Source organism: Balaenoptera acutorostrata, chromosome 10 (assembly GCF_949987535.1).
Source record: "Balaenoptera acutorostrata chromosome 10, mBalAcu1.1, whole genome shotgun sequence".
Classification (NCBI taxonomy): Eukaryota; Metazoa; Chordata; class Mammalia; order Artiodactyla; family Balaenopteridae; genus Balaenoptera; species Balaenoptera acutorostrata.
Window position 1 is genome coordinate 87,705,186 of NC_080073.1, and position 27,869 is coordinate 87,733,054.

At 44.3% G+C, this 27,869-nt stretch overlaps 1 protein-coding gene across 2 annotated transcripts in view; it reads right to left on the reverse strand.

Annotated features, from left to right (window-relative positions):
* Positions 1–347: 347 nt before the first annotated feature.
* Positions 348–27,869, reverse strand: part of ALDH5A1 (aldehyde dehydrogenase 5 family member A1) — a 30,335-nt gene continuing 2,813 nt past the window's right edge. The window contains exons 2-10 of one of the 2 annotated variants that reach the window (XM_028162573.2): positions 24,596–24,679; positions 22,195–22,365; positions 20,659–20,775; positions 18,923–19,066; positions 14,478–14,621; positions 12,551–12,709; positions 8,290–8,459; positions 5,803–5,861; positions 348–3,827 (exon numbers count right to left, since the gene is read on the reverse strand). In XM_028162573.2, coding sequence (XP_028018374.2) covers positions 3,622–3,827; positions 5,803–5,861; positions 8,290–8,459; positions 12,551–12,709; positions 14,478–14,621; positions 18,923–19,066; positions 20,659–20,775; positions 22,195–22,365; positions 24,596–24,679 — 1,254 coding nt within the window. In that variant the 3' untranslated portion in view covers positions 348–3,621. Of the gene's footprint in view, positions 3,828–5,802; positions 5,895–8,289; positions 8,460–12,550; positions 12,710–14,477; positions 14,622–18,922; positions 19,067–20,658; positions 20,776–22,194; positions 22,366–24,595; positions 24,680–27,869 lie in introns of those variants that run through there. The other variant, XM_057555603.1, reaches the window with a different exon arrangement.

Genomic DNA, 27,869 nt, shown 5'->3' on the forward strand with positions numbered 1-27,869 from the left:
TGTGGGATCTTCCCAGACCAGGGCTCGAACCCGTGTCTCCTGCATTGGCAGGCAGATTCTCAACCACTGCGCCACCAGGGAAGCCCCGGGGAGCACCTTTATAAATCTGTATCCTGCTTTTAGGCAAATGGAGGGGGAAGGAAAGAGAGAGGGCTTTTCTTGTATCTGCTTCTTAATTGCCTTCAGCTCACAAAAAACCTATGGCAAAGTGGCATCTTTTGGGGTGGCACGTCCTGAACTCCTACAGTCATATTTTGGGGTGGCATACATATCCAAACTGGTCTAATAATCTCCAAAGTAAACTCAAATGATGAACTGGCAAGAAAAAACCCCACAAACCAGAAACCTTGACATAAAAAGAGGAAATTCTGTTAATTCAACCTTTATTAATTACACACGCACAACTCTGCTGACAAGACATTGACACACACATGCAATTATCAAAAACTGGAAAAATGAATTATGTGCACGTTTAAAAAACAAAATATTTCCACACTTCCAACTACACTTATTCCCAAGTTTTATCCCATAAAATACAGCACGAAAAAAATCACAGCATAAATATCATTCAAGTAAAACGCTATCTACCATAGCTGCTCGTGAACAGTTAAAACCCTGGGCTCCAGCCTTCCGAGAAGGCAGTCATGTGGCACAGTTTAAAGTTAATGATACAAGTTTACAATAAAATAGAGTTATTTGCATTGTGCTTCTGATCTTTACTTTCACTGAGTCTTTCCATAAAGGTAGATGAACCAGCGCTTGACATAAAATTGTATTTAAAAGCTACTCAAATGGATAAAGATAATAGGTACAGAGGAGCTTTTTAAATGAGAATCCCTGCATAGCTGGGGAAAGTAAATTGAGAAGTGTTTTTTCAAGGCCAATAGACTCCCATTCTCTGGGTAATTTCATATGAGTTATGTGAAAATTGCTGGGAAGTTCTTGGTGAGAATTCACTGGAGCAAGGCCCAGAAAAGTACTTTTTACACAGTAGGTGTTCAATAAAATGATATAATGCCTCATAAACGGGGGAAGGTCAATATCTCCCTCTTGGTTTAGATCAGGGGTTGGCAAATTATTTCTGTAAAAAGCCAAAGAATAAATACTTTAGGCTTTGTGGGCAATACTGTCTGTGTTGCAGATACTCAACTTTGCCAAGAAAGTAGCCATAGATCATATGGTAAATGAATGGATGTGGCTGGGTTCCGATAAAATTTTATTTCTGGACACTGAAATCTGAATTTCACAAAATTTTCACATGTCATGAAATACTATTCTTTTGATTTTTTCCCCCAACCACTCCTTTGGGAATATAAAAACCATACTTAGCTCTGGGTTGTACAAAAGCAGATGGCAGGCCAGATATGGGCTGTGAGCCAACCCCTGGTTTAATGGTCCTTTTCTATTTCATGTTATAACATACATTTTTTAAAAAATCCATCACATTTCGTTACCTTATTGAAAAATAACCCCCAAAATGTTCATTTAAAAATACTTCTCCGTTTTCCCCACAACCCAGAACAATTTTACTAAACAGTAAGCTATTTCCTTTTCAAACTATTTTAATTCCAAAATTAATCAAAGATATTGGAATGAGTGTCTGGCCCTCAATTTATGTACCTGGTGAGCCAAATATACTAGAAAACTCAAAATCTGCCACCCAGCCAAGACATTCACTGATTTACAAAGTTACAAATGTATTTGAATGTATTCCTCCAAACATTTCAAGCACCAGTATTCCAGACTTCTAAAAACTAGTGTTAGAGCATTTTTATCGTTAATAGAAAACAGATGGGCACACCCAAATATTAAGTAATTAGGGTGTTACATAAAACAACCCTAAAACTAAAAAGTAGAAATTCACTGTCAATACGATGCGTACATGATTCTGGACAGGGTCTGAGCAATGCATGTTACCAGGAGGTGGGTTTCAGCTCATTCCTTATTGGGCCTTAGGGGAGATGGCTGATGTAACCCAGGGCAAACACAAGGCAGCTCCAGGACTGGCCGTGGTACTTTTGTGCACAGGGACATCTCAGACCTTTAGCTATGCAGCTCCCCATGGCTCAGTGAGGGACGCTACATCCCAGCTGGGTCCAGGAGTGCCTGCCTCTAGCACTACTTTCATTCATGTTTTCCTTCTCCTCCCCAGAATATCCACAGAATGTCAGCGAAGTGTGCACACGGAGAGAGTGGAAAAGGAGGTGCTTCATCCTTGTCTATTCCACCAGGAACAGCTTTTATTCCTTTTCCTTGTATATCAGGACAGACGGAGACACGATACAGAAAAGCCTAGTGTGTTTTTAATCAGAGTTTTCCTTTCAGAGTGACAGGAAACAGTGGTCATAGGGTTTTTTTGTTTTTGTTTTTGTTTTCAATGATGAACTATAAAAACTCTTATTGGATAAAAGGTGCCTGAAGGGCAAAACCTCATGCGTCTTCCAATTGGCAATTATGGAAATTCTTTTTCCTTTTGGGATTACTGTCGTGAAAGTGCTTTCGCTCTTTTGCAGGTGAAGGAGCGGCACTTCGTAAGAACAGAAATAGCAGAGGCTGCAGGTGACAAGCCCTCACTCAGGCTCAGGTGCCGGGCAGGTGGGTACCAACCTCCGCTCACCTTGGCAAAGCCACTGCCGGACACCCAAGTGGGGCTGGGAGGTGCCGCTCGTAATAATGACGACTCCTGCACTTACACTGAATTTTTACTTTTTGGCAAAGACTTTCACTTTCTCTGAGGCTCACAATAGCCCATGGAGCTAAATAAGGCATGTATAGAGTCTCCACTCTCCTGAGGGATGGGGGGGGGGGGCGGGGGGGGGGTTGAACGGCACATCCATGGGGACAAAGCCAGGCCATTACTTGCGGGCCGTCCATCCCACCAAGCTGCTGCTGCTGTGCTGTGCTTTATGCTTAGGCTCATTTCCTAACGGAAACAACAGGACGTGGAAAACAGCACAGAAATGAAAACAGAATCTTTAAGCAGTTAATTTAGGACAATGGAGACTTCAATTTAAAAAACGGTCGAAAAAGGGAGAGGGGTTCCTTCATGTCAAAGAAACACAGGCAATTCCGTGCTGTTTCTCAAGTCTTAAAAAATGAATGGTTCAGCCTCTGCAGCAACACCTCGGAATACCCAGCAAGTGTCTTTAGTGCTGAGCTGGCAGGTTGCCAGGGGTGCTTCACCACCCCAACCGGCCCGTCAGTCACACTCAGGGGGCTTCCCTGCAGCCCTCCGGGTCTAAGCTCCGGAGCCGTGTGGGTGCTGGCTGCGGCATCGCCCAGGCAGGGATCCAGCCGTGACCATGGGGCTGCGGGGGCCGGCTGGCCTCACGCTGCACTTTGCTCTGAGGCAGACGGGGTCGTGGTGGGGTCCAGGGCTTCATTCTATAAACCCTACGCTGGTTCTCGGGGAGTTTGCGGCCTCAGGCGCATGGCATATACTGGTCCCTAGTCACGTAAGGGGAGGAGTAGGATTTGCATCTGCTTAAGATTATGAGGATTGGATGAGCTTTAAAAAATTCCTAAGTCAGATACCCTATGGGCTTATTTAAAATAATGGATGGCATGTCCCCATACATGTAGGGAAACTTCCTTTTTTATTTTTTAAAGAACTAAAGAATCTTATAAGCCTCCAAAGCACACGTACTTGAGCTCCAGATACTCATCAATGCCATACTTGGAGCCCTCTCGCCCAAGGCCGGACTGCTTCACCCCACCGAAAGGGCACTCCACGGAGGAGATCAATCCTTCGTTAACGCCAACCATGCCGACTTCTAGCCGCTCCGCCACCCTCCAGATCTGGGCTGGGTCTTGAGAGTAAAAATAACCTGTCATGGGGATAAAGGACATGATGTAGAACAGTCATCAAAGACAGCGGTCCCCAACCTTCTTGGCACCAGGGACTGGTTTCATGGAACACAATTTCTCCATGGACAGCAGGGGGAGACGGTTCAGGCGGCAATGTGAGCCATGGGGAGCGACGGGAACCGGCAGATGAAGCTTCGCTCACTCTCCTGCCGCTCACCTCCTGCTGTGTGGCCTGGTTCCTAATGGGCCGCGGACCGGTACCGGTCTGCGGCCCTAGGGGTTGGGGACCCCTGACTAAAGACATCATGTCCACAGCTGAGGATGCCATGGATGACCATCTGCCTAGTCATGCGGGCCTGGAACCCTCCCTGCTCCCACGTGGAGCCCCGAGTTGGTCCTGTGCATGTCTTCATCTCAGAACCTTTGGAAATCATCTTTCTGTTTCTATTCCACTCTCGCTAGCGCTCTCACCATCTCCTATCAGGACTGTTAACAATAATGAACGCCGCTCCTGTGGCCTCCTGTTCAATGCATCCTGCACACATCTGTTAGATTATCCACGTGATATTTTTACCCAAACTTTCCAGTGACTCCTTGTTACCTATAAATAAGGTTAAATTTCTGGTGGGTATGTGAACTCTCCCTAATGTGGTTTCAATCAACATTTTCAGCTTTATCTTGCATTATTCCAGCCATTGTCACCAAACTTGTCCACCCAATCCTCTCTGTCCTATCTTACTTCACTTCTTAACTCCCTTGGTCCCCCTCTGCCCAGAATCTCTCCCCTCCGATCTCTGCACGACCAGAATGCTGCCCATCTTTGATGACCTGGTTCGGAGCGTGGCTTCCTCCACCATCCATCCCATCGAGAAGGGACGAAAGGAATACCAAACTCGGCGTTATGGAGGCACTTGTGCGCACCTTACTCCGGCTTTAGGCTCTTTGAGTAGGGGCAGACTCAGTCTCAGCAGCAGAGTAAGGGACCCTATGGTGTGGACGTCCTTCCTCTGGTTATCAACAGTTCTCTTCCACCCAGAGGGGAAGCTCCAGTAGAGCACAGCTGTATCTCGTATCTTCGTCAGCACTTCATTCACTCTGGATGCTAAATACAGATTGGTTGAGTGCATTTTTTTTTTAATGCCTTATGTTTTTTTAATAAAGTCATTTATTTATTTATTTATTTTTGGCTGTGTTGGGTCTTCATTGCTGCGCGTGGGCTTTCTCTAGTTGTGGCGAGCGGGGGCTACTCTTCGTTGCAGTGCGTGGGCTTCTCATTACGGTGGCTTCTCTTGTTGCGGAGCACGGGCTCTAGGTGCGTAGGCTTCAGTAGTTGTGGCACACGGGCTCAGCAGTTGTGGCTCGCGGGCTCAGTTGTTGTGGCGCACAGGCTTAGTTGCTCCGCGGCATGTGGGATCTTCCCGGACCAGGGCTCGAACCTGTGTCCCCTGCATTGGCAGGCGGACTCTTAACCAGTGCGCCACCAGGGAAGCCCTTGTTGAGTGCATTTATGCACATATAATTTTGTCAGGGTCATAGGGTACATTCTGTGGCCACCTTGTCCATGTCCAAACTGAAGGATACTCTGTGAGGCTTCCTTCATTGCGCCTGATGCTCTCTGTGAGGTCGGGCGCTATCTCTTTTGTTCAGGCTTCCAGGAGCCACACAAAATGGGAGGAAAAGCCCTTGGAATTTCCAGGCATCGAGCCTCTGGGAACATGGGACTTACAGGGTGCGTGTGATTCTCCACCTGAAACACGGCACTGCTTCTTCTCCCACCACCATACCCAGCTCCAACCAGGGAGCCCCCATCCTGCATCCGGCAATGAGGCGAAAGAACACGGACTTGCACAAGCCCACCCTCGCCCCTGGGAAAGCAACGAAACACATGCTCCAGTGAAGTTGCCTTCTCAAAACCCAGGGTGACGTTTAAAAGGCCACCCTGGCATCAGCTGGAGAAGTGATTATGACAGCTACCGAGCGAGGATGGACGCCTACCTGCCAGCCCGACGTCGGCCACATTAGCGATCGCCACCGCCTCCTCCTCTGTATCAAACCTGCCAAGTCAAGATGGGTCATCAGCAAAATCCCTAAGGGGAGAGTAAGGAAAACCAGCTGATTTCCTCCTGATTTGTTTCCCAAATAAGGGCGAGGGGTTAATCAGAGCTTTGCAGAGAGTACAGAGGAAAACACCATCACTCACTGCAACCCTGCAGAGTTCAAGGTTAGCGAGCTCGGATCAACACCAGTTCATCTCCTCTAGGAGATCGGGAGACACACAGGGAACTTCAGAGTATTCAGCATGTCGAACAAAACGCCTTAAGAAAAGGATTACGGCTCTTGCTACCTACTAAGAAGAATAATATGTACCGATCGGACTTCTCTGGTGGTCCAGTGGTTGGGACTCCACGCTTTCACTGCTGTGGCCCTGGGTTCAATCCCTGGTTGGGGAACTGGGATCCCGCAAGCCACAAGGTGGGGCCAAAAAAAAAAAAAGAAAGAAATGTACCGATCATAACAACTACTTTAGAAGCAGCCATAATGTAGGAGAAGGAAAACATCCAGAGGCCACTGGGGCCCAGGGCTCTAGTGTCGGCCCCACCACTTATGCTCTGAACAGTGTGACGGTGCTGGGGGTCTGTTCCCCTTGGAAATGAGACTGCTAGTGTGGAAGCCTTATGCAGCCTCTTCCAGCTTTATCATCGTATTTCTGGAACAACATTTCAGAGGCCTTTTTCTGTTGCCCCAGAACTGTAACTGGGGGTGAAACATTGTCCGCTTCACAGTTCCTCAATGCAGGGGTCCAGCAGCAGTGGCAGCCAGCCGGCCCTCTGAAGGCACCGGGCAGAGCTGGCGGACCCCAGTCAATGTAAGAGGACGACTGGGAGAGAAGAGAGCGCTCTGGGGGAGGGCAGGTCAAGGAGGGTGACCCCAGGAGAATTATTTGTTCCGAGGATGACCAGCTGTGTCTCCCAGGGCTTGGCTCTCCACCTGTAGAGAGCAAGCCATTCTACCCGCCAGAGAACAGAAAACAGGGCATCACCCATGTCCTCACTGTCCACCTGTCCCTCGAAAATGCAGTCATTGGGACTTCCCTGGTGGCACAGTGGATAAGACTCTGAGCTCCCAATGCAGGGGGCCCGGGTTCGAGCCCTGGTCAGGGAACAAGATCCCACATGCGTGCTGCAACTAAGGAGCCCGCCTGCTGCAACTAAGGAGCCCACGTGCCGCCACTAAGGAGCCCTGGAGCCACTAAGACCCAGTGCAACCAAATAAATAAATAAATAAATAGAAAGAAAATACAGTCATCACATCATCAGTTGTAACATCCTTGAGGATTTTCACCTTTCTGTGCTAACGTGGGTGGTGCTCCCACCACCCTGTGTCCCAGAAGAAGTGTGAGACCAGAGACCCCTAGTAACAACTGTGTCCCCCTCCCTGACCTAATGCTTTATTTACACAACAACAACCATAATGATATCAGGCAATGTGCTAAGTGCTTTACATACATTATGTCATTTAAACCTTACAACTGTCCTGTGAGGCAGGTACTAGTTTTTACTCCTTTTCCCATCAAGGACCCTGAGGCTCAGAGAAGTTAACCTGTTCAAGGGGACACAGGTATGAAGTAGCAAAGCCTGAATCTACACCCAACTCAGCTCCAAAGCCTGCATTCCTAACCACTGCATCCTTTTGGAAAATGTCAAGTTCATACTCCAGGTAAAAAAAAAATTATTAAAACAAAGAAGATGAAAGTTCTCCAAGTGGTTCATTTCCCCAATGTCAGATTAATCTATAAATTTCATTAGCAATAGAAGAGAGAGAAATATTTGGAGAAATAATGACCAAGAATGTCCCAGGACTAAACAAACACTTTAGACATTAAAGAAAGACGTTAGGACCTCAGGCTGAAAAAGCTCACAGTGCGCCCTACCCAAGCTACCATGGTAAAATTTAAGAACGTCAAAGGCCGTGAGAAATTTTAAAAGCCTCTCAAGAGAAAAAGCATATCCCTTCACGGGAGTAAGAACCAGGTATCAGCTTTCTCAGTGACAACCCTCGAAATAAGTAGACCAAGGTGTGACATCTTCAAAGTGTTGAAGCTAGAATTTTATGCAGGTAAATTATTATTTACTTGTGACTGTGAGATAAAAGGTCACATAAGAACACACGGTTCATTTCCCACAGACGCCCTTGAAAGAACTCTTAAAGGATGTACTTCGTTACAAAGAAAAATGAGTTCAGCAGAAAGCAAGAGAGCAAAGTAGAGAACTTGGTAAATTTTGTGGTCTAAAGAGGCAATAATAGAAACAAAATTTTTAAAATGTCACATTGAACTTAGTGTTTCCACTGATACAACCCTGCTCTCTACTTCAGCCCATCCCCCACCCAGGCCTCAAACGACACATGAACTGGATTTCTCTCCAGGTTTCCTTTTCCTTTCCTACCCTTTCTCCTGTCTTCCAACCCGCTGGATGACCTTACTTGATAACGGGTGCCACAGGCCCAAAAGTCTCTTCCTGAGAGCAGAGCATGTCTCGGGTGACATTGCTGAGCAGGGTGGGCTCGAAGAAATTTTTTCCAACTTGATGTCGCTTCCCGCCTGTCACAACGGTGGCCCCTTTGGAAATGGCATCACTCACATGTTTCTCTACCTGTGTGAAGAGAAAAAGAAGAGCCCTTGGGAAAGGTGGTCGAGGATACTTGGGAAATGTTTGAACTGCAGAAAACTGTAACTGGGTTTCTTTCTTTTTCAAATAGGTTAATGTACCCTGGTCCCTTCTGGGTAGAAAGAACCAAATACACAGAGGTACAGAGGCAAGAGGGCACATGGTGTGTACCGTGCTGTCTCCTCCCAGCTCTGTGATTTTCTGGCTGTTTGCTCTTACAGTTTGTCGAACGGTCTAATATACATATGCCCATGTCTTTGCAGGCCTGATGCTCAGCTGTCTCCCTGGGATTTGTTCTCATCTCCTTCCTGGGTTAGTTCCAGGCTCTTGGATCCCATGTTGTTCTCCTCCCTGGATTTCACTTTCATTTTGTTCTAATACACTCTCCTCGAGTAGTTGTTTCAAAAAAGGTGCACTGAAAATGGTTTACCTTCAGAGTTTTATGACACTGCATGTCTGGTGTTTTACCTTGCATTGGTTGGTGATGGAATTTGGACCCAAAGTAATTTTCCTTCAGAACGCTGAGTGCAGGTTGGATCCCTGATCAGGGAACTCAGATTCCACCTGCCAGCAGCGTAGCCAAAAAAAAAAAAAAAAAAAAAAAAGTCCTCACTCCTTTGTGGGTTTGTGGGTAGCTTTTCCCACCTCTGGAAGCTTCTTGAATATTCTGGTATGTTCCTGACATTCTAAAATTTTAATGAAACATATCTGGGTTTTTCTTTTTATTATTCTACTTGGCAATTGACGAAGTCTTTCAATTTTGAAGAATTGTTATTTTCCCCTAGCTCTGAGAAGTTTTCCTCTAGTATTTGATAATCCTATTTCTTCCATCTCAGGTCTTTCTTTCTAGAGTTCCTGTTACTAAAATGGATACACCCCTCACCTCAGATCGATTTCTTTGTGCATTCCTGCCATATTTTTCATCTCTTTGTCTTTTGCTTTAAATTCTAAGAGCTCTCCTCGATTTTGTCTTCCATCTTCATTACTGAGTTTTAAAAAGATTTTGACCACCATGTTTTTGATTTCTAAAAACATTCTTTCTAGGAGTTCCCTGGTGGCCTAGTGGTTAGGATTCCAGGCCTTCACTGCTGTGGCCCGGGTTCGATCCCTGGTCAGAGAACTGAGATCCCACAAGCTGCGTGGCACAGCCAAATAAATAAATAAAAACGTTCTTTCTTGTTCTCATTGCTTCATTTTCATAGAACCTGCTTCTGTTTTATAGATGTACTACCTTCTCAGAACTCTTGGAGAATACTATTAGATTCCTAGAAAAAATCCTGTCTGTTCACAGAGTCATCTGCTTCCTTGAGGGTCAACTGTTCTGTTTGTTCTTCTTGACCCTCCTCTGATGTGCTATGGGTTTCCCTCTAGGGCTGTCGTGATTCTTGGTTGTTCATCTTTCTAATGAAGGATGGGGTTGGTTAATTTCAATGGGTGACATGGGTGACCTCTGCTGTTTCCAGTCTCTTCCCCGAACGAGAGGGACAACGCCAAGCTTGGGTTTATCTCACTCGGCAGGCTTCACTTTAGGGGTGGCCCCACCCGAGCAAAGGGCAAAGGCAGGGGAGCTCCCCTCTGGCGTGCCTACCCTCACTCTTCAAGCTGTACTCCTCCTAGGCTGGCTGCTCTATTTCTTCAGAGGCATTTTCCTGCCCAGAGCAAATGCCTCTGTTACGTTGTATGTGTTGGTGGTGGGTGGAGGGAAATGCCCCAGAAAACTGTGCAGAAGTAGAACCAATGAGCACTATTTCTCCCCTCCTCCCATTGCTACCCTCTACCCCAGCCATTTCTAGAAAAGCTCCATCCTAGAAATGACACCCATTTCCTCTGCAGGCTTCCCCTGGGCCTGCCTCATCTGCTTTGACTTTTAACACGATCCCTGCTGCCTTCCAGAAGTTCATCACAATCCATGGTCCACTGGAGCCTTCCCCCACCTCCCATTCTCAGCAGAATATGCTGTAGGATTTCAGAAGAGAGAAATACAGGCTTGGGCACGGTCTGCCGTCCAGATTCACCCTTTTGAAACCCTCACCCCTTCTAATGCTCTCATAGTCCGCTGTCTGCAGCAAATCGCCATTAGCCAGCCTGGCTTACTTTCTATGATTTATATCTCTAAAAGTACCTGTAGTTAACATACTTAACAAGGCCCCATTCTATTTGACCTCAAATAGAATATGCTCTGTCCTCCTCTTGTCACATTAAATGTGATGTGCACTTTTTTCCCCCAGGTATTTACCCTGTGACTGTATGTACACTAAAGCCAGCATAATGGATTGTTTTCAGACAAGATGTTTTCTACTAAACTCTCAGAGGAAAAACAAAAACAAAAACAAAAAAACCCTTCAACTGTAGTTGCTTGAGGTCCTAGGAAACAGCGTCCTCTAGAGAGCAATGTCTATACAAAATCACTTTGGCAAGAATAACAACAAAATCTCCAGATGGGTTTCCCAGTCTGCAAACTAGCAATAACTGGGGCACTAAATGCCTAGGCCCTACTCCAGACAAATTCACCCCCAATCTCCTCAAGTAGGACTGAGGCATCTGTAGTTGTTAAAGGTACCGGGTGGGTTAAGAACCACCCCTCTGGGACTTGAACCACCGCTGGTACAGAGCCAAATTTTCTTCACTGGCTGAGTGCCCAGGGTCCAAAGTCACCTCAAAACTGCAGATGGGGGCTTCCCTGGTGGCGCAGTGGTTGAGAGTCTGCCTGCCAATGCAGGGGACACGGGTTCGAGCCCTGGTCTGGGAAGATCCCACATGCCGCGGAGCAACTGGGCCCGCGAGCCACAGTTACTGAGCCTGCACGTCTGGAGCCTGTGCTCCACAACAGGAGAGGCCGCGATGGTGAGAGGCCCGCGCACCGCGATGAAGAGTGGCCCCCGCTTGCCGCAACTAGAGAAAGCCCTCGCGTAGAAACGAAGACCCAAACACAGCCATAAATAAATAAATAAATGAATTAAAAAAAGAAAAAAAGCAGGTGGTACCGATGTAAACTTTAATGTATGTTCTTTATCTAGAGATAGAGAATCCCAAGGCAATAACTAGAAATGTTATCAGAGCTCTGTAAAACCCCAGTACTTCGTTGGTGTCTACCGGGGAAGGCACCAGACATGATCTTCAGCCAACCAGACTGCCCACTGGGTCAGAGCAGCCATGCCAGGGCTTGGTCCTCAGGCCCTCAGGAGGCCGACGAACAGCGATTGGGCTGTGCTTCCCACCTGGGTGCTGACCTGGCTCTAACTTGATTTTGGTTCTTCAGGTGACCCAGGAGGCTGGCTGTGCCCCCTTTTTTCCCCACACACAACCTCCAGCCTCTATTTTCTACTAAAATTCTATTGAAATCCTTTCTACCAGTAAGGACTTATCTAGGGAGCATACCGAATGTTTGGTATTATAAGAAACCTCCTTGCAGGCAACTCTAAAGAGGATTATTTTTTTAAAACAGTAGAACAAGAAGAGAAAACTCACCTCGCTAGTAGTCAAGATTGTGACATTATTTGAACAAACAAATCCTTGCTTAAGGAGTTTCCCTTTCTCGCCATCTCTAAATCTTAAACATGATTTCTGTGGCTCTACATCTCCTGCCAGGATGTTTTCGCCAAGGATTCTTCTGCAAGGGCATTTTGTTTTCAATGCCAGCCAGCAGTTCAGCTGAAACATAAACGATCTCAAAGACAAAGCCTTTTTCCTTTCCTTTTAGGTGTTCCAAAAATTAAAGAACTTTGTATTTCAGGATCTTAATTCCTGAGGCAGCAGGAGACAGAATTATCACCACTGTAAAAGAAAATTTAGGGAGGGCAGTAGGAGAACAGAAGTGACAGATGTCATGGGGACTCAGTGAAATGACGGAGCTGGAAAAGCTTATAAGCACGTGGTGCCACTCAGTCTATACAAATTGGCAGAAACTCAGTTGTTTTCCCGATTTCTCCATCGTTTCCAAAACCGCCTTGCTGGCCACCTTACCAGAGTGGTTTTGCTAGTTAAGCTTCTGATACTGAAACCATGACATTGAACAATAAAAATAAAATAAATAAATAAATAAATAATAAATAAATAAATAAATAAAACGAACTTACCTTTTCTACAGCTTTCTCATTAATTAACGGGCCTTGAGTAGTTCTCTCCTCAAATCCATTACCCACATGCAGGTTTGTTTTAATTGCCTCGGCAAATTTTTTCACAAAGGAATCATGGATACCCCTTTGCACCAAGAAACGGTTTGAGCAAACACAAGTCTAGACAAAAAGAAACAAACTCACACTGACAGTCTGTTGGAAGCTGTTGACCCAACCAATAACCGTGTGACTGCTGCTACCTCTGAATGTGAATGCACTTTCCCAGGTGATTCCCGTCCTGTGTTCTACCTGCTATGGTCCTCCCCATGTGGGCTTGGCCCTAAAGACAAACGTGCTGAGTGCATGTACTTCTCCAAGCCCCTCTACAGCCGCCACATCTCTGTGGTTAAACAGGTAAGCGAGGATAAATATCTGTGCACAAAAAACCAAAAAGCCACCTAACCCAAGTTTTTTCGAATGGCTCCTATTGGAAAGAATAAAACCAACACAAGAAACTGTAACTCCCTGAGACAGTGATGCTGCAGTGACAGCAGAGCTAGAAGGAAAGGGATTCAGAGGCTAACTTACATCCACTAGCTTATTAAACCTTTCAGGTGCTTGGCGGAATCTGAGATTTTTGAAAATGGACGCAAGACCATTCTTCCATGTCAGCCTAAATTATTGAAAAGCCCTTTGCTTATTATTTTTTCTAATTAGACCTAATATTTAAAAATTATGTAATACAAACACATTACAGGAAATGTAGTTACCCTTGATACATTTTCTTCTTGGCTTTTTTCTTAATCATGTATTTTTCTAATAGAAACAAGCCTATAGATAATTTTGTACCCTATGCATCTTTATCGGCTTAAAGCAATACACCCCAAAGTTGTAGCTTTATAAGTGTAACTCTGAAGGTTACTCACCTTGGCATTTTGTGTTTCTAAAAGGAAACATACCAGTTTCTGAAACAACCAAGCTTATTAGGTTATATGAAAGGAGAAAAATTAATTACCAAAGGCCAAAACAAAGATGAAAACTATTTAATATGGAATATTATACAACATTTCACCTTTTTTTCCCCCACATAACCTTTCAGGAGTTATCATTCCATTTCTGGAATGCATTTGAAACTGCTTAGTGATGGTACTCCAAGACAAAGTGCTTAAGAATATCGTATAAGAAGCCAGGATCCTGGCAACAGCTTGCATAGAAGTTGGGAGACCGGGCCCTAGGTTCACAGTCCCAGATCCTGAACCCAAGGATGTATGACTTCAAGTCAGTTAGTCTTTCTAGAGTTTCATGTCTTCAGCTGTAAAATGCAAGTTTTGTGTCAGATAACTGGGAAGGTCCCTGCTAGATCTAATGCTCCAGGATTCCCTACAAGGTGTGAGCTCAGGCCACCACTCTCCCAAGGACAACCTGGACCCTTCTTGGGCCACTGTAGTGTGTGCAGCCCTGTAGTGGGTGCCTGTCATGCCCCCTCCATCTCGGGAAGAATGAGATCCAGGCAGCAGGGCTTTGAGTTTTTCAAGGCACCATCTCAACATTTTCCTCCCTTCTTTTCCTTAAGACTGTGGGCCTCAGACCCTAGGTGTTCAGGCTATTTTGTGTCTGAGGAGATGTTTAAACCTGTTCAGCAGAGAAAAGCCCAGCGAGGTAAAACTATGAAAATAACCAGATTCAAAGAGGAGATGAAAGATGAGAAGAGAGAACAATTTGATTAAAAGGCATCTGCTGTTCAGGAAATGCCTTGAAGCCAGGGATGATGACTTATGTCTCTTTGGACCCTCTGAGCCTAGCAGAGTCCCAGGCAAAGAGAGGGCACTTACTAAACACCTGATGAAAGAGGACGTGGACAAAGAATGAGGGAAGTGTCCTCCCAGGAGGTGAGGAAGGGGGTAGGATCTGTAAAACACACAACCCAGAAAAATGCCCTGGGACTCACCTGTCCAGAGTTCCTAAATTTGGATGCCATGGCCCCAGCGACAGCCTGGTCAACATTGGCACTGTCGAACACGATGAATGGGGCATGGCCGCCCAGCTCCATGGACACCCTTTTCACAGAGTTTGCCGCATGGTGCAACAGGACCTGGGAGCAGATGAGAGGATGCCGTGAGCACCGAATCAACTATATGGACCGGTAAGCCTTTGTTTCAAAAAATTACCCAGTAGTGGAAAAAGCCAGGTGCACAGTAGTGTATACGAGATGACAGTTTGCATAAGAAAAGGGGAAAATAAGAATCTATATGTATTCATATTTGCTTGTATTTGGTAAAGAAACAGGAAGATAAAGAAACTAAAAATTACTTATAAAAGGGAGGAAATCGGGGATGGGGGTGAGGGTGAACCTTCTGAATATAAACATGTTTATATTGTCCCGATTTTTGAACCATGTCAATGTATGACCTATTAAAAAATTATGATAAATTTGTTATGATAAGCATAAAAAATTATGATAAAAATTATGATAAAATTATCATATTATAGAGATACGCTAATAAAATCACCCATAACCCCATAACCCATAGTTTACCACTGATAAAACCTTAAGGTATATCCATCCAGAACTTGGCCACACACACCAGGGACATGTGCCTTTTTTTTTTTTTTTTTAAAGAAAACAGGATGGTAGAGTTACGCAGCTTTTTTTTTTTTTTTTTTTTTAATTATTTTTGGCTGCGTTGGGTCTTCGTTGCTGCGCGTGGGCTTTCTTTAGTTGTGGCAGTGGGGGCCACTCCTCATTGTGGTGCTCGGCTTCTCTTGGCGGTGGCTTCTCTTGTTGCAGACCATGGGCTCTAGGCGCGTGGGCCTCATTAGTTGTGGCTCGCGGGCTCAAGCTGCTCCATGGCATGTGGGATCTTCCAGGTGCAGGGCTCGAACCCATGTCCCCTGCACTGGCAGGTGGATTCTCAACCACTGCGCCACCAGCGAAGCCCCAAGTTACACAGCTTTATAACCTGCTTTATCTTAGCAATTAGTCATATATCTGGAACATTGTAACATGCTCACAACACTTTAAACACACCCATATCAGCGTGTGTTTCTAGAACATCCTTTAGCTGCTTGCCTAGTATTCCACTGCAGAGCTATTCATTCATTTATTTATTCAGCCCCCATCTGTTGTAAATTTAAGTTGCTTCCAATTCCTTGCTATTAAAACAACACTGCAATTATTCCCTCAGTATAAATATGTAGAAGTAGAATCACTATAACAACAACAATAAAAAGTATAATCACTAGCTCAATGCACAACTGTAAGGCTTTTTGATACATATAACTATCCAGGAAGAGATTCTCATGGCCTAGGAAAGCTGCCCAGGGATGTTTGCTTTATTACACGATAGTAGGTCTTTGTCCAGTCACAGCTACGAGAACGATGGACCCGCTTGGATGGTTCAAGTGAAAAGAACAGTGGTCACAAGCCCAAGGTCACTCCATGACTGGTCCCTGTGATACACAGCTGTGGGTTTTATGATAGGTCTCTTAGTCAAAATTCAGAAAAGCTGGAAAATTGCTTCAGTGCTGGTACTTCTCTATATGCCCAGATGTTAATATTCCAGCAATGAACTAGCAAAAACGGTCTTCTCAATGAAATGTTACTATTCAACAAAGTAGTGCAAGTTTTAAGATTAAACCTATTTCTTTTTTTAAAATTTATTTTATTGATATATAGTTGATTTACAATGTTGTTAGTTTCTGCTGTACTGCAAAGTGAGCCAGTTATATATACATATATATGTATATGTGTGTATATATACTTTTTCATATGCTTTTCCATCATGGTTTATCACAGGATACTGAATATAGTTCCCTGTGCTATGCAGTAGGACCTTATTGTTTATCCAGTCTATATATAATAGTTTGCATCTGCTAATCCCAAACTCCCACTCCATCCCTCCCTCACCCCCCCTCCCCCTTGGCAACAAGTCTGTTCTCTATGTCTGTGGGTCTGTTTCTGTTTCATAGATAAGTTCATATTTTAGATTCCACATGTAAGCAATATCATATGGTACTTGTCTTTCTCTTTCTGACTTACTTCACTTAGTATGATGATCTCTAGGTCCAACCATATTGCTGCAAATGGCATTATTTCACTCTTTTTTATGGCTGAGTACTATTCCACTGTATATACATGCCACACCTTCTTTATCCATTTATCTGTTGATGGACGTTTAGGTTACTTCCATGTCTTGGCTATTGTAAATAGTGCTGCTATGAACATAGGGGTGCATGTTATCTTTTCGAATTACAGTTTTGTCTGGATATATGCCCAGGAGTGAGATTGTTGGATCATATGGCAACTCTATCATATGGCAGCTCTATTGGATCATAGTTTTTTGAGGAACCTTCATACTGTTTTCCATAGTGGCTGCACCAATTTACACTCCTGCCAACAGTGAAGGAGGGTTCCCTTTTCTCCATACCCTCTCCAGCATTTATTTGTAGACTTTTTAATGATGGCCATTCTGACCGGTGTGAATAAACCTATTTCTTTATTTTCTTTTGAATTTTTAAGAAATGCTCTCTGCCAGGCCATTGATTTTTCTGACTCTGCTCGCTCTTGGGTTGCTTGCCTCCACCTGTGTCCTCTGACTGCGCCTTCTTGCTACTCAGTGCCCATGATGAGGGCTTGAACCTGGCTCTGGCCTTCATGACCCCTGTGGCACTGCCTGCAGTCCTGCTACGTCTTAAGGAATCCTTTCTGCTCCAGTTCCCCCTGCTGACCTTCTCAGGATCTCAGCTTCCAAAGCCCTAGAAAGGGACCGTGAGTGCCCAGCTCATCTCTCTATGGCCAGGTCACTCGTCCTAGGTCACTGGCCAGCCTATGAATCTGTTTTCCTCGTGTCAAATGACCACTCATGGTTGAACTCTCTGTGGGGGAACAGATGAGGTATTATGTGCTATAAAGCATGGCTGCTGTCCAGGCAGCAGACCCCGGGAGGGGTGGTCCCCCTGGAAGGAGTGAGGGCAGGGCAGCATCTCCAGAACAGGCTGACCGAATGGGGTTCAGTAGAGGCAAGATTCTGCGGTCCAAGATCAGGAGCTCAGCCACTGATCCTCTGCAAAGATCAGCTCAGAAGAGGCCCTTGGCTGTTCCTTTATCAGTGATTCCTATCACTCTTCCCTTTAAACCACTTGAAGTGAATCACTGTCCTGTGTAAATAATTTAAGAGGCACAGTTGGACTTGGCAGGAACATGGTCGACATTTTCCTTCGGGGTCTATCCAATGGGGATAGTTCGCTGAGCAAAGCGAGGTTGAGCAATGAGTGGCTGGCCTCTGCCCAGCATCTGAGAATTTCTCTGGCTTCAACGGCAAAGGTTTACAACCCTTTTTCCCAGGCCTCTCTCTTTTTCTCTAACTATTGATATCTTGAAACCCTCTGAGAGTAAGTTTGCTCTGCAAGATCCATTGATCAGGGTGGTAGCAGTTTATGGATCTAAAAATTCCTGCTTCTGGAATGAACGGCAGGCTTCCCAAGTGTGAGTTTATGGCGTGACAAATGTGGTTATGGTTGGGAGCTACTAAAAGTGCTTTATTCTCTCCTGCTTCTCATGTGTCAAAAAATGACCAGTTTCACCAAAACTTTCAGATTAGATTTATATTATTTTTATCTGATATATGTTTATGTATGTCTCTAGCATGAGTGTGGGTGTGTGTATATAAATACCAGCAGAAAAACGTATACTATCTGGAGAGAAACACCATAAATAAGAACTTCTGTTCTCTGCTTTTTTTCTCTTTTGAACATTTAAAAGGATAAGTAAAAATGCACTCACAGGCACACAAATGAAGTTTTCGGGAAAGAACTTTTCAACATATGAGGGGGGGAGAAAAACGAAAAAAAAAAAAAGACCTTTCTGTTTCTGTTAGCACCTTTATACTAAACACAATTTTTGTTCAATTCTAAGACATCCATTTCTTTAATTCTAGATTATGAAAGAAACATGCATTCCAGAGTTATGGGAATTCCAAAGTTATGGACCACTTTCAGCTACTTCACATGCAACAAATAATGGGAAACTTGTCTACCCCTAAACTTTCAGTTTTGTCAGATAGAAACCTAGGTCATGTCACAATAAGGAACAGCATCCAAATATCTCCAGAAAATGATTGGTTGTTACATTATGGGACAGAGCTTTTAACACTCTGCCAGAAATCTTCCTACAAATGGTGATCGAGATGAAATAGTATTTTGATACTCTATAAAGACAAGATATTAGAATGCCATTTGTTTTTTTTTTTTAAACATCTTTATTGAAGTATAATTGCCTTACAATAGTGTGTTAGCTTCTGCTTTATAACAAAGTGAATGAGTTATACATATACAATATGTTCCCATTTCTCTTCCCTCTTAACCATTTGTTTTTTTGAGACTTGAGTCACATACCTTTCCGGTGGCTGTTGAACCAGTAAAGGAAATTTTAGACACTAGGGGATCCGTGCAAAGTGCTTCCCCTACTTCCTTGGCCTTCTTTTGAGAGCAGGGAATAACGTTGTATACACCCGGAGGAATTCCAGCCTGGTCTGCAAGCTGTAAAGAGAAACAACAAACATGTGCCAGCAAATGATCAAACTGGAAAAACAGAAAAGAGAAATAAATAGATGTTTTAATCTAAAAAGTAATGGCAAAAAAAAAAACAAAACTAGGCTGACTTTAGGGACAGAATATATTTGGAACTGAAATAAGATTCTTAATAGTGCTAATGTGATATTAATATGAATGTGTTGTTGGAAGTTTCTGTATGAATTTAAGCACTATTTTATTGTGTGAGAGAATACATATATGTATATTTCCTAGCCCTGACACTGAAAGGCCTAGAAACAATGACCAACTAGTAGCAATGACCATCCCTAGTGCCCCAAATGTAGTCTTAAAATATAATTTCCTACCAGAAGAAATAAGGGCTTTCTGCAAGAATGGTTAATCCCAGGTCTGGGGCAAAAAATATATATAATAAGTCTAAAATATCTTGTCATACTAGCAAGGAAGGTCTCAAAAACTGTTAGAGTTATGTTAAAAGATAAAAGAGCCAACTCGAAGAGGCTGCCATTGGCCAAAAATGGGGGCAATCTGAGCTTCATCAAGGATAATAACCGCAGCAAACTAAAACTCATCAAATACGTTAAAATCTACTAGCACATAATGCTACTAACAAACTAATTGGGAACCTTAGGCAGATGACAGGAATAGATGCATTAATTTGAAAAACTGTAAATAAAAAGAAAGAATCAAACATACTGTCTTTCCTATGGGAATTTACCACTGGGTAATCACACAGGAGATGATGGGTAGCTTTGATTTATAGACGTGGTCTGGTGAATAAATGAAAGAAAAAGGAAAGAATTCAAATATCACCATTTTTGCACTCCTAATGAATTAACAGACTGAGCAGCATTGCACAGCAATGGCTGCAAATATGAAAACAGAGACACCCAGACATTACTCGCCTCCTGACAAAAGGACACAAAATGGGATTGAACCCAAGTCTGAGGAAGTGTCTGGATGCAGCTGCAATCTGTGGAAAGTGCAGCAGACAGAGGAAAATGGTGCATGGTGTGCCGTCTGCAAAGCCCAGACTATGGGGAGCTCTACCGGTCAAATGTCTCGCTTCTTCAAAAGATAAATTGTAAGGGACAGAAAAGGATGAGGGGGAATGTGTAGAACAGAAGAAACTCATCAAACATTCCCAATTTTAAAAAAGGGAAGGCCACTGCAGGAAGCCTGAATCTTACTCTGAGAGACATGAGAAGCTATTAGAGGGTTTTAAACAGAAGAACAAGATCTGACTGATACAGATTGAGCTGGAGAAGGGAACAGTAGATAAGAGGTGCCCTGAATCTGAGAGATGCCCACATTTTAGTCACATTACTATGACTTAATAAAAATGATGGCTAGATATCATTTTTAGGGTAGCCTAAACAATACATTGCCTACAGATGACAGAAAACTCCCCCATCTGTTATTTTTTTATAAAAAGAACATCATCTGGGTTAAAATAATGGCTAGTGAATTAAAACACAACACCATCAAACAGGAGACGCAGGCAAAGAAGGAGGTTTCGAAAGTCTTTCCTTCTGTCCCAGATAACATCCTTTTTTTGGACTCTGTGCAGAGAGGCTCACCGCGGCCAAGGCCAGGGCAGAGAAGGGCGTGTCCTCGGCAGGTTTCACCACCACCGTGCAGCCTGCTGCCAGGGCGGCCCCCACCTTCCTCGTGATCATGGCGCTGGGGAAATTCCACTGGATCAGAAGAGAGAGGAGGTAAGTGAGAGGAAGGACTGCCCCCTGGTCCAAAGGCAGGCATGTTGGGAAGTCAGCAAGCAAATCCCAGTGCACAACTGCCTGGCAGAGCTCTTCTTGCACAGGTGAGCTCTTAGAACACCTGGTACCTGCTGACTGCAGGGACTGGGGAGACAAAGGCTCATAGAGACAGGAAACATCTTCAGAGTTTAAAACAGTACAAAATCATCTACGCTGGTGACAGCCAACTTTCTCTGTAAGGGGCCGAGTAGTAAAAATTTTAGGCATTGTGCGATGTCCAGTTTCTGTCACGAGGACTCAAGATCACAGACAATACAGTATGTATATGAATGGGCGTGGCTCTGTCTCAATAAAACTTTATTTACAAACACAGGCAGCAGGCTGGATTTGGCCTGAGGGCCGTAGTTTGCTGACCCTGTGGGGGAAAATATTAGCAAAGGTGATTCTGAAAATGGTAGATGATATATTACTTTCCTCTCTCTATATATTTATAGATAGCTCTCTGTACACAACTGTGTATCTATAGTAACAATGTTTTATTTCAGCAAAAACTCATATAGTGCTTATTCTGTCCCAGGCACTGTTCTAAGCACTTTTAAACTATAATTAATTAAATCCTCATCACAACCCAATGAGGTTGGTATTTTTCTCCTCATTTGCAGGTTTGGACAAAGTGAGACAGAGCAGTTAAGTAATTTGCTCAAGGTCACACAGCTAGTGGAGAGTCGGCTCTGAGTCAAACCTGGTCAGTCTAGGCCTTGAGGGGGGCAGTTCTCTGTAACTATGGTGAGCAGGGAAAGATAAGCAGTCTTGAGACCAGCTGGCAGACATTGTAGAGAAGTTAATAGGGGATCTAGAAGGTGGACCCAAGAAAGGCAGTTCATGTAGAGAAAGCTGGGTGCCCCGCAAGTATACTGCAGCCCTATCCAGGCAGACACAATATCTTATTTTTTAGCCTTTTTACTTTCAGAACCTGGCCCAGTGCCTGCTGGTAGATACATAAATACTTTGCTGTTGATGATAACCATAAATTAAGCATAAAATTTTCTCAAAACTGTAGCACATTTAAAAATTGTCCAATCTTAAGTCTTTTTAAAAAATGATAAATACCAGAAGATCTTTTCAGATGTACTAGGCAATGCCAAGAAGAAGCCTTTATGCTAAGTCAGAGGAGCCCCTGGGTCCTCCAGTGGGTCATCCCCCTTCTGCAGGCATTAGAAATGCCCCCTGGCCACCACCACACCTCTCACACCTATCACAGAGGACCAGAAACACACCTCCACATGCAGCAATGGCATCAGGAAGCCAAGAACAGGTGACAGAGCTAACAGGATGAGCACACCTGCTCAAACCCCACTCAACCTCCTCCCCTAGGATCTTGCAGATCCTGCCACATACTGGGGTGATGACTGCGGCCACACCGAGGGGCTGCTTGAGGACCAGGCCCCGTTTTTCTTTTGCTGGGGTGTAGATAATGTCTCCATAAACGCGGCGGGCTTCCTCTGAAAACCACTCCAGGAAATTTGCAGAATAGAGAATTTCTCCCTGTGCCTCCTTTAGTGGCTTTCCCTAAATTAAATCAGAAGAGGACACACTAATTACCTTCTAATAATGAAAGCAAGATTCTGAGTTTCTAAATTCTTCAAGGATGCAAGCAGAGCAGAAAAGTCTCCCATTACAAAACCCACAGGGTAGTTGAGAAATTTCTAATGAGGAATGGAATATTTCCTGCCACATCAGTAAACAAAGGATGTCACAGTCATCAGCGATTTGCAGCCCTCCAATGTGAGCTGGTGAGCCCTGAGTGAACTCAGGATGTGAAAACACAGGATACTGGCCCCAGAGAGCTGAGGTGCATATCAAAGAAATGACTTCAGTGAGCCCAGACTCTTGCATCTTCCCATACAAAGAAAAGCCCTAAATTCCTAACTTGAGATCTGGTTTTCTTTACAATAATCTTTTGACATTCAGACTACCTGCTCTTTGTTGCAAAACTTCTGTATAACCTGGCTCTGCACTTCACCTCCTCAGAGCAGTTCTCTCAGGGTTACTTGAGATGCTGCCTCCCGGGCTTGAAGTCCTAAAAATTCCCGCCGAATAAAACAAAACTCTCAACTTTTAGGTTGTGAATATATTTTAAGTCAACACTAACCTCAGTGTGTCTTAGAAAGCAGAATCACAAATGGTGATGGAAGGAAGCCTGCCAGGCTGATAGGCATTGAGTAGGATAATCAATAGTCAGCTTAGAAACCCCATTAGGGGACTGTAGATAGAGAGGGATTTTTAGGGGGCTTTGGGAGACCACAGTAAGGTTAATGATCACTCAAGAAAGTAATGGGAAAATCCTGAAACAATGTGGGCTTGCTTGACTCATAAAGCCGAACAAGCCGCTTAGCATTAAAGCCAGATTGGCTTGCTTAACAACAAAATCAAGCTAACTTGATTAGCAACAAAATTATACAACAGAAGCATGAGACATGCCCCAATACAATAAAACAGTGGTGGCATGAGACCTACAAGCTGCCCGGTGGTATCATCAAGTTAATGACCCCCAGCACATGCTCTGTGCACACACAAAAATCATTTATGGAAAGGACATTTCAAAGTGAAAGACCCTCATTGTAGTGAGACCTGAAATAATTTTTCCAAAGTGCCATGACAGTCCTGGCCTGACCATGTAGGGACAAAAAACCCAAAGTGGAGGCGGAGCCGATGACGGAAACGTGATACCTACTCAAGAAAGACAAAGAAGGTCTTCTCCCCCTCCCCTCTCTTCCTTTGATTATAAAAATGTAACCCACTAAGTACTTGGGGCAGCGCAATGCTTGCCTGCCCGCTTGTAAGCCTCACAAGCAACCTATTCTAATAAATCACTTAAAAAAAGAAATAAATTTATATATTTATTTATTTATGGTTGTGTTGGGTCTTCGCTGCTGCACATGGGCTTTCTCTAGTTGAGGTGAGTGGGGGCTACTCTTCGTTGCAGTGCATGGGCTTCTCATTGTGGTGGCTTCTCTTGCTGCAGAGCACGGGCTCTAGGCACACGGGCTTCAGCAGTTGTGGCACGTGGGCTCAGTAGTTGTGGTTCGTGGGCTCTAGAGCGCAGGCTCAGTAGTTGTGGCACATGGGGTTAGTTGCTCCGCAGCATGTGGGATCTTCCCGGACCAGGGCTTGAACCCGTGTCCCCTGAATTGGCAGGCGGATTCTTAACCACTGCGCCACCAGGGAAGTCCTAAATCACTTCTCATCTATCACTTTGCCTCTCGTTGAATTGTTTCTGTGCTGAGACATAAAGGACCAGGCTCCTTGGAGCCCCCCGAAATGACACCTAACGATTTCAAGACCACCCTGAGCCACAATCCTCATTTGCATTCTCAGTATGTTTACAATTAGGAGGGGGCACCTAGAACTGCCTCTTCAATTTTTTTTCCTTCTAATATCTTCTAAATGTTGTGAACGGTGGAAAGTAATTTATTAGAGCAACCAAAAAACTGGTACCTTTGAAAATGTACAAAAACAACATGAAAAAATCAATCAAAGCAGTCACACGCTAAAAACCTGGAATGGTGGAAAAGCAGTATTCACATAGTTCCACTCAAAATCTATTTCTTGCATATTATTAAATAGGCGTGCCTGACTTAATTTTGTGCCCAAAATAAGAATTAGCTGATATCTGATCATCAGGCAAGGAATTCACGTTTTCTTTAGCTACAGCGCTGAAGTTAGAGGCTTCCCCATGCTTCAGTCTAAGAACTCCTGGACAATTTCTTCAGGTAGTAAGTTAGGGTCCTGAACTTACACTTTCAGCTGTGATTATCTTGGCAAGGTCATCCTTATTTTGTATCATTAGGTCATACCATTTCCGAAGTAAAGAACTCCTCTCCTGAAAAAGAATTAAAAAATAAATAGTAAAATGCCAAGTGTAAGAGAGACTATTAAATAATCTTCAGTTTCCTAAAATATTTGCTGTGTGGTCTCATTCTTGGGGAGACATACATTAACCTTTCCTTTTTTTTAAATTGAGGTATAATTGACATACATTATATTCGTTTCAGGTGTACAGATCTTTCTTTGATAAGTGATAACAAAGATCCAATTTCAAGTTGCATCTAACAAGGTGTGCGGAGTCATAAATTGTAAGAGAGAAAAAAGTTCTGTGGAACAGCTGTTATTATTTATGGTAAATATGAATAACTTGAATTTCACCACACTAAGGTACAGTTCCTTACTTTAAAAAAAAGTTATGTTTAATTGCAGTGAAATACACATAACATAAAATTTGCCATCTTAATCATTTTTAAGTATGCAGTTCAGTGGCATTAAGCACATTCACAGTGCTGTGCAACAATCACCACCATCCGTCTCCAGAATGCTTTTCATTTTGCAGAACGGAGACTCTGTACCTGTTAAACAATAACTCTCCACTCCCCACAGCCTCTGACAACCACCATTCTACTTTCTGTCTCTATGAATTTGACTACTCTAGGTATCTTATATAGGTAGAATCATACAGCCTTTGTCCCGTGACTGGCTTATTTCACTCAACACAATGTCCTCGAGTATAGTTCTTTATTTTAACGACTCACTGGCTAGTTAAATTTGTCCCACAGACTGGGGTGGAGGTTGCAGGGTGTGTAAGGCATCTGAAGGGGTTTTGCACACTTAGGAAGAGGGCCCAGGCACAACACCATGGATGTACTTGATGCCACCGAACGGTACACTTGCAAATGGCTAAAATGGTAAATTTTATGTTATGTACATTTTATCACAATTTTTAAAAATTTCCAAAGATAAAAGGATGAACGAATAAATTGGATTATTAGTATATTATGGAAGAAATGGTTTCTTAAAAAATTTTTTTAAAGGAACTCATATAAAACCATAAAAAAAGGGGGGGCCCAGAGAATCCAGGTCAACCAAGCCACACAGAGGTGCCCCAAACGAAGCTGTGTCCCCGAGCTATGGCTTCCTGCATCCGAACAGGTGTATCCGAAGCAAAGGAGAATCTTTGGTTTATTCCTACCTGCCTGAAAGGTTGCCCACAGCAACGAGCAAACCTGGTTTGTCATTCTGTCATCCTAATCCATCCAGCAGGTGTTAAGATTTAAATTATTTTCTCATTCCACTCATGAGCAGGGAGCCTGAGACTGTAAACACTAACCATCTTTCTCTGGGTTCTTTCCCTTCCCTATTTTGGATAAGCTAATAAGCTTCATTATCTTAGCTCTCAAGGGTGTTGTTGAGATGAAGTCTTCTGAATCTCAAACCCCCAGAGAACAGGCATTGACAGCTCTTAAAACAGTATTACTACAGTAATTTCACCCTCACTCTGTGCAATACTGGTTAAGAATCTGATGACTGTGGGCCTGTGTGCTGTGACTTATTCTGGGTAAGAAAGGAAAGACTAAAATCTAGGAGGCCCGGCTTAGAGAAAAAAATGAAATATGAGTAAATGGCCCGCAAGGAATAGAGCACCACACATAGTCTGAGAGAGAATGGGAGAAGAACATGGAACAGCATGAGAATGGTAAGAATAAAAAGCAGATTCTGCTTGCTGGCAGAAAACCCAAGGTCCAGTCTGAACACAGAAACCAGCAGAGGCCACAAATTGCCCTCAGCGTGCGCGGCCCGTGTTATGGGTTAGTTGCGCCTGCCCAAAAAAGGTGTGTTGGAGTCCCAATTCCCAGCACCTCAGAGATGGGGAGATGGGGTCTTGACAGAGGTCATCAAGTTAAGACAAGGTCATCAGGATGGGCCCTAACGCACTATGACTGATGTCCTTATAAAAAGGGGAAATTTGGACAAGAGAGAAGCACGCACAGAGGGAAGATGACACAGAGAGACACAGGGAGAAGACGGCCATCTATAAGCCAAGGAGAGAGGCCTGGAACCGTTCCTTCCCTCAGAGCTCTCAGAAGAAACCAACCCTGCCGACACCTTGATTTCAGGCTTCTTGCCTCCAGAACTGAGATGACACATTTCTGTGGTTTAAACCACTAAGTTTGTGGTACTCCGTGACGCCAGCCCCAGGAAACTACTCCAGCCTTTGTAAGGAGCTGAGTAAGTGTGCAAGACTCAGACAGGGGCCTGGGGAGGCTGGTGGTGGATGGAGTAACGTGGGGCTCAAATCCCAGACCCTCCACTTGAGCAAGAGTGAAGTTACAGAACTAGGAGCCTCTGTAAGCCAGTTTCCTCATGAACAGCATGGCTCAACTATCTACCTCACAGGGCCATTGAAAGGACTAAACAAAACACACGTGAAGCACCAAGAACAGTACTCAGCTGTGTAAGGCACAATAACGGCCCTCAAAGAGGTCCTCATCCTAATCCCTGGAACCTGTGAACATATTACTTTACAAGGCAAAAGATTCTGCCGACGTGATTAAGGACCCTGCGGTAAGGAGATGATCCTGAATTACCCAGGTGGGCCCAATGTAACCACAAGGATGACTATAAGAGGGAGAGAGGCGGGTCAGAGGCAGAGTAGGAGGTGTGATACAGAGGTGGAGGTTGGAGTGCTCTGGGGTCACAGACCACAGACTGCGGGCGGCTTCTAGAAGCTTGACAAAGGCAAGGAAAGCCCTAGAGTTCCTGAAGGAATGCAGGCCTGCAAACCCGTTTTGGACTTCTGACCTCCAGAACTGTAAGAATAAGTTTGTGTTGTTGTGTTTTGTTAAGTCCCTGAGTGTGGGGTGATTCGTTACAGCAGGCCACAAGAAAGTAATGCATCAGCTTATAAAGCGGTCAGTAAACGCGTCAGTAACCATCTTTCCCTGAACTCCTCCAGGAGTTCACAAGGTTGAGAAAGGAGGTCATGAAACGCGTGAAAAGAAAGACGTGAAGTAATGCAAAAGATGTCAAGGGGAAGGGTGAGACAAGGGTACGGGCCACGCTACAGGTTCAGGGGAGAGTGATGGAAGGCTGTGTGGTCCAACGGGTGCCGTGGCAGAAATAATACACGAGCCAGACCCCAGGAATGGCGGGACGTGAGTGGGCCTAGAGAGGGAAGCGGAAACTAGCTGGGGGCAGCGGGGCGAGCAGCAGAGGCCTCGGGGCAAGAAAGCTGCTTTACA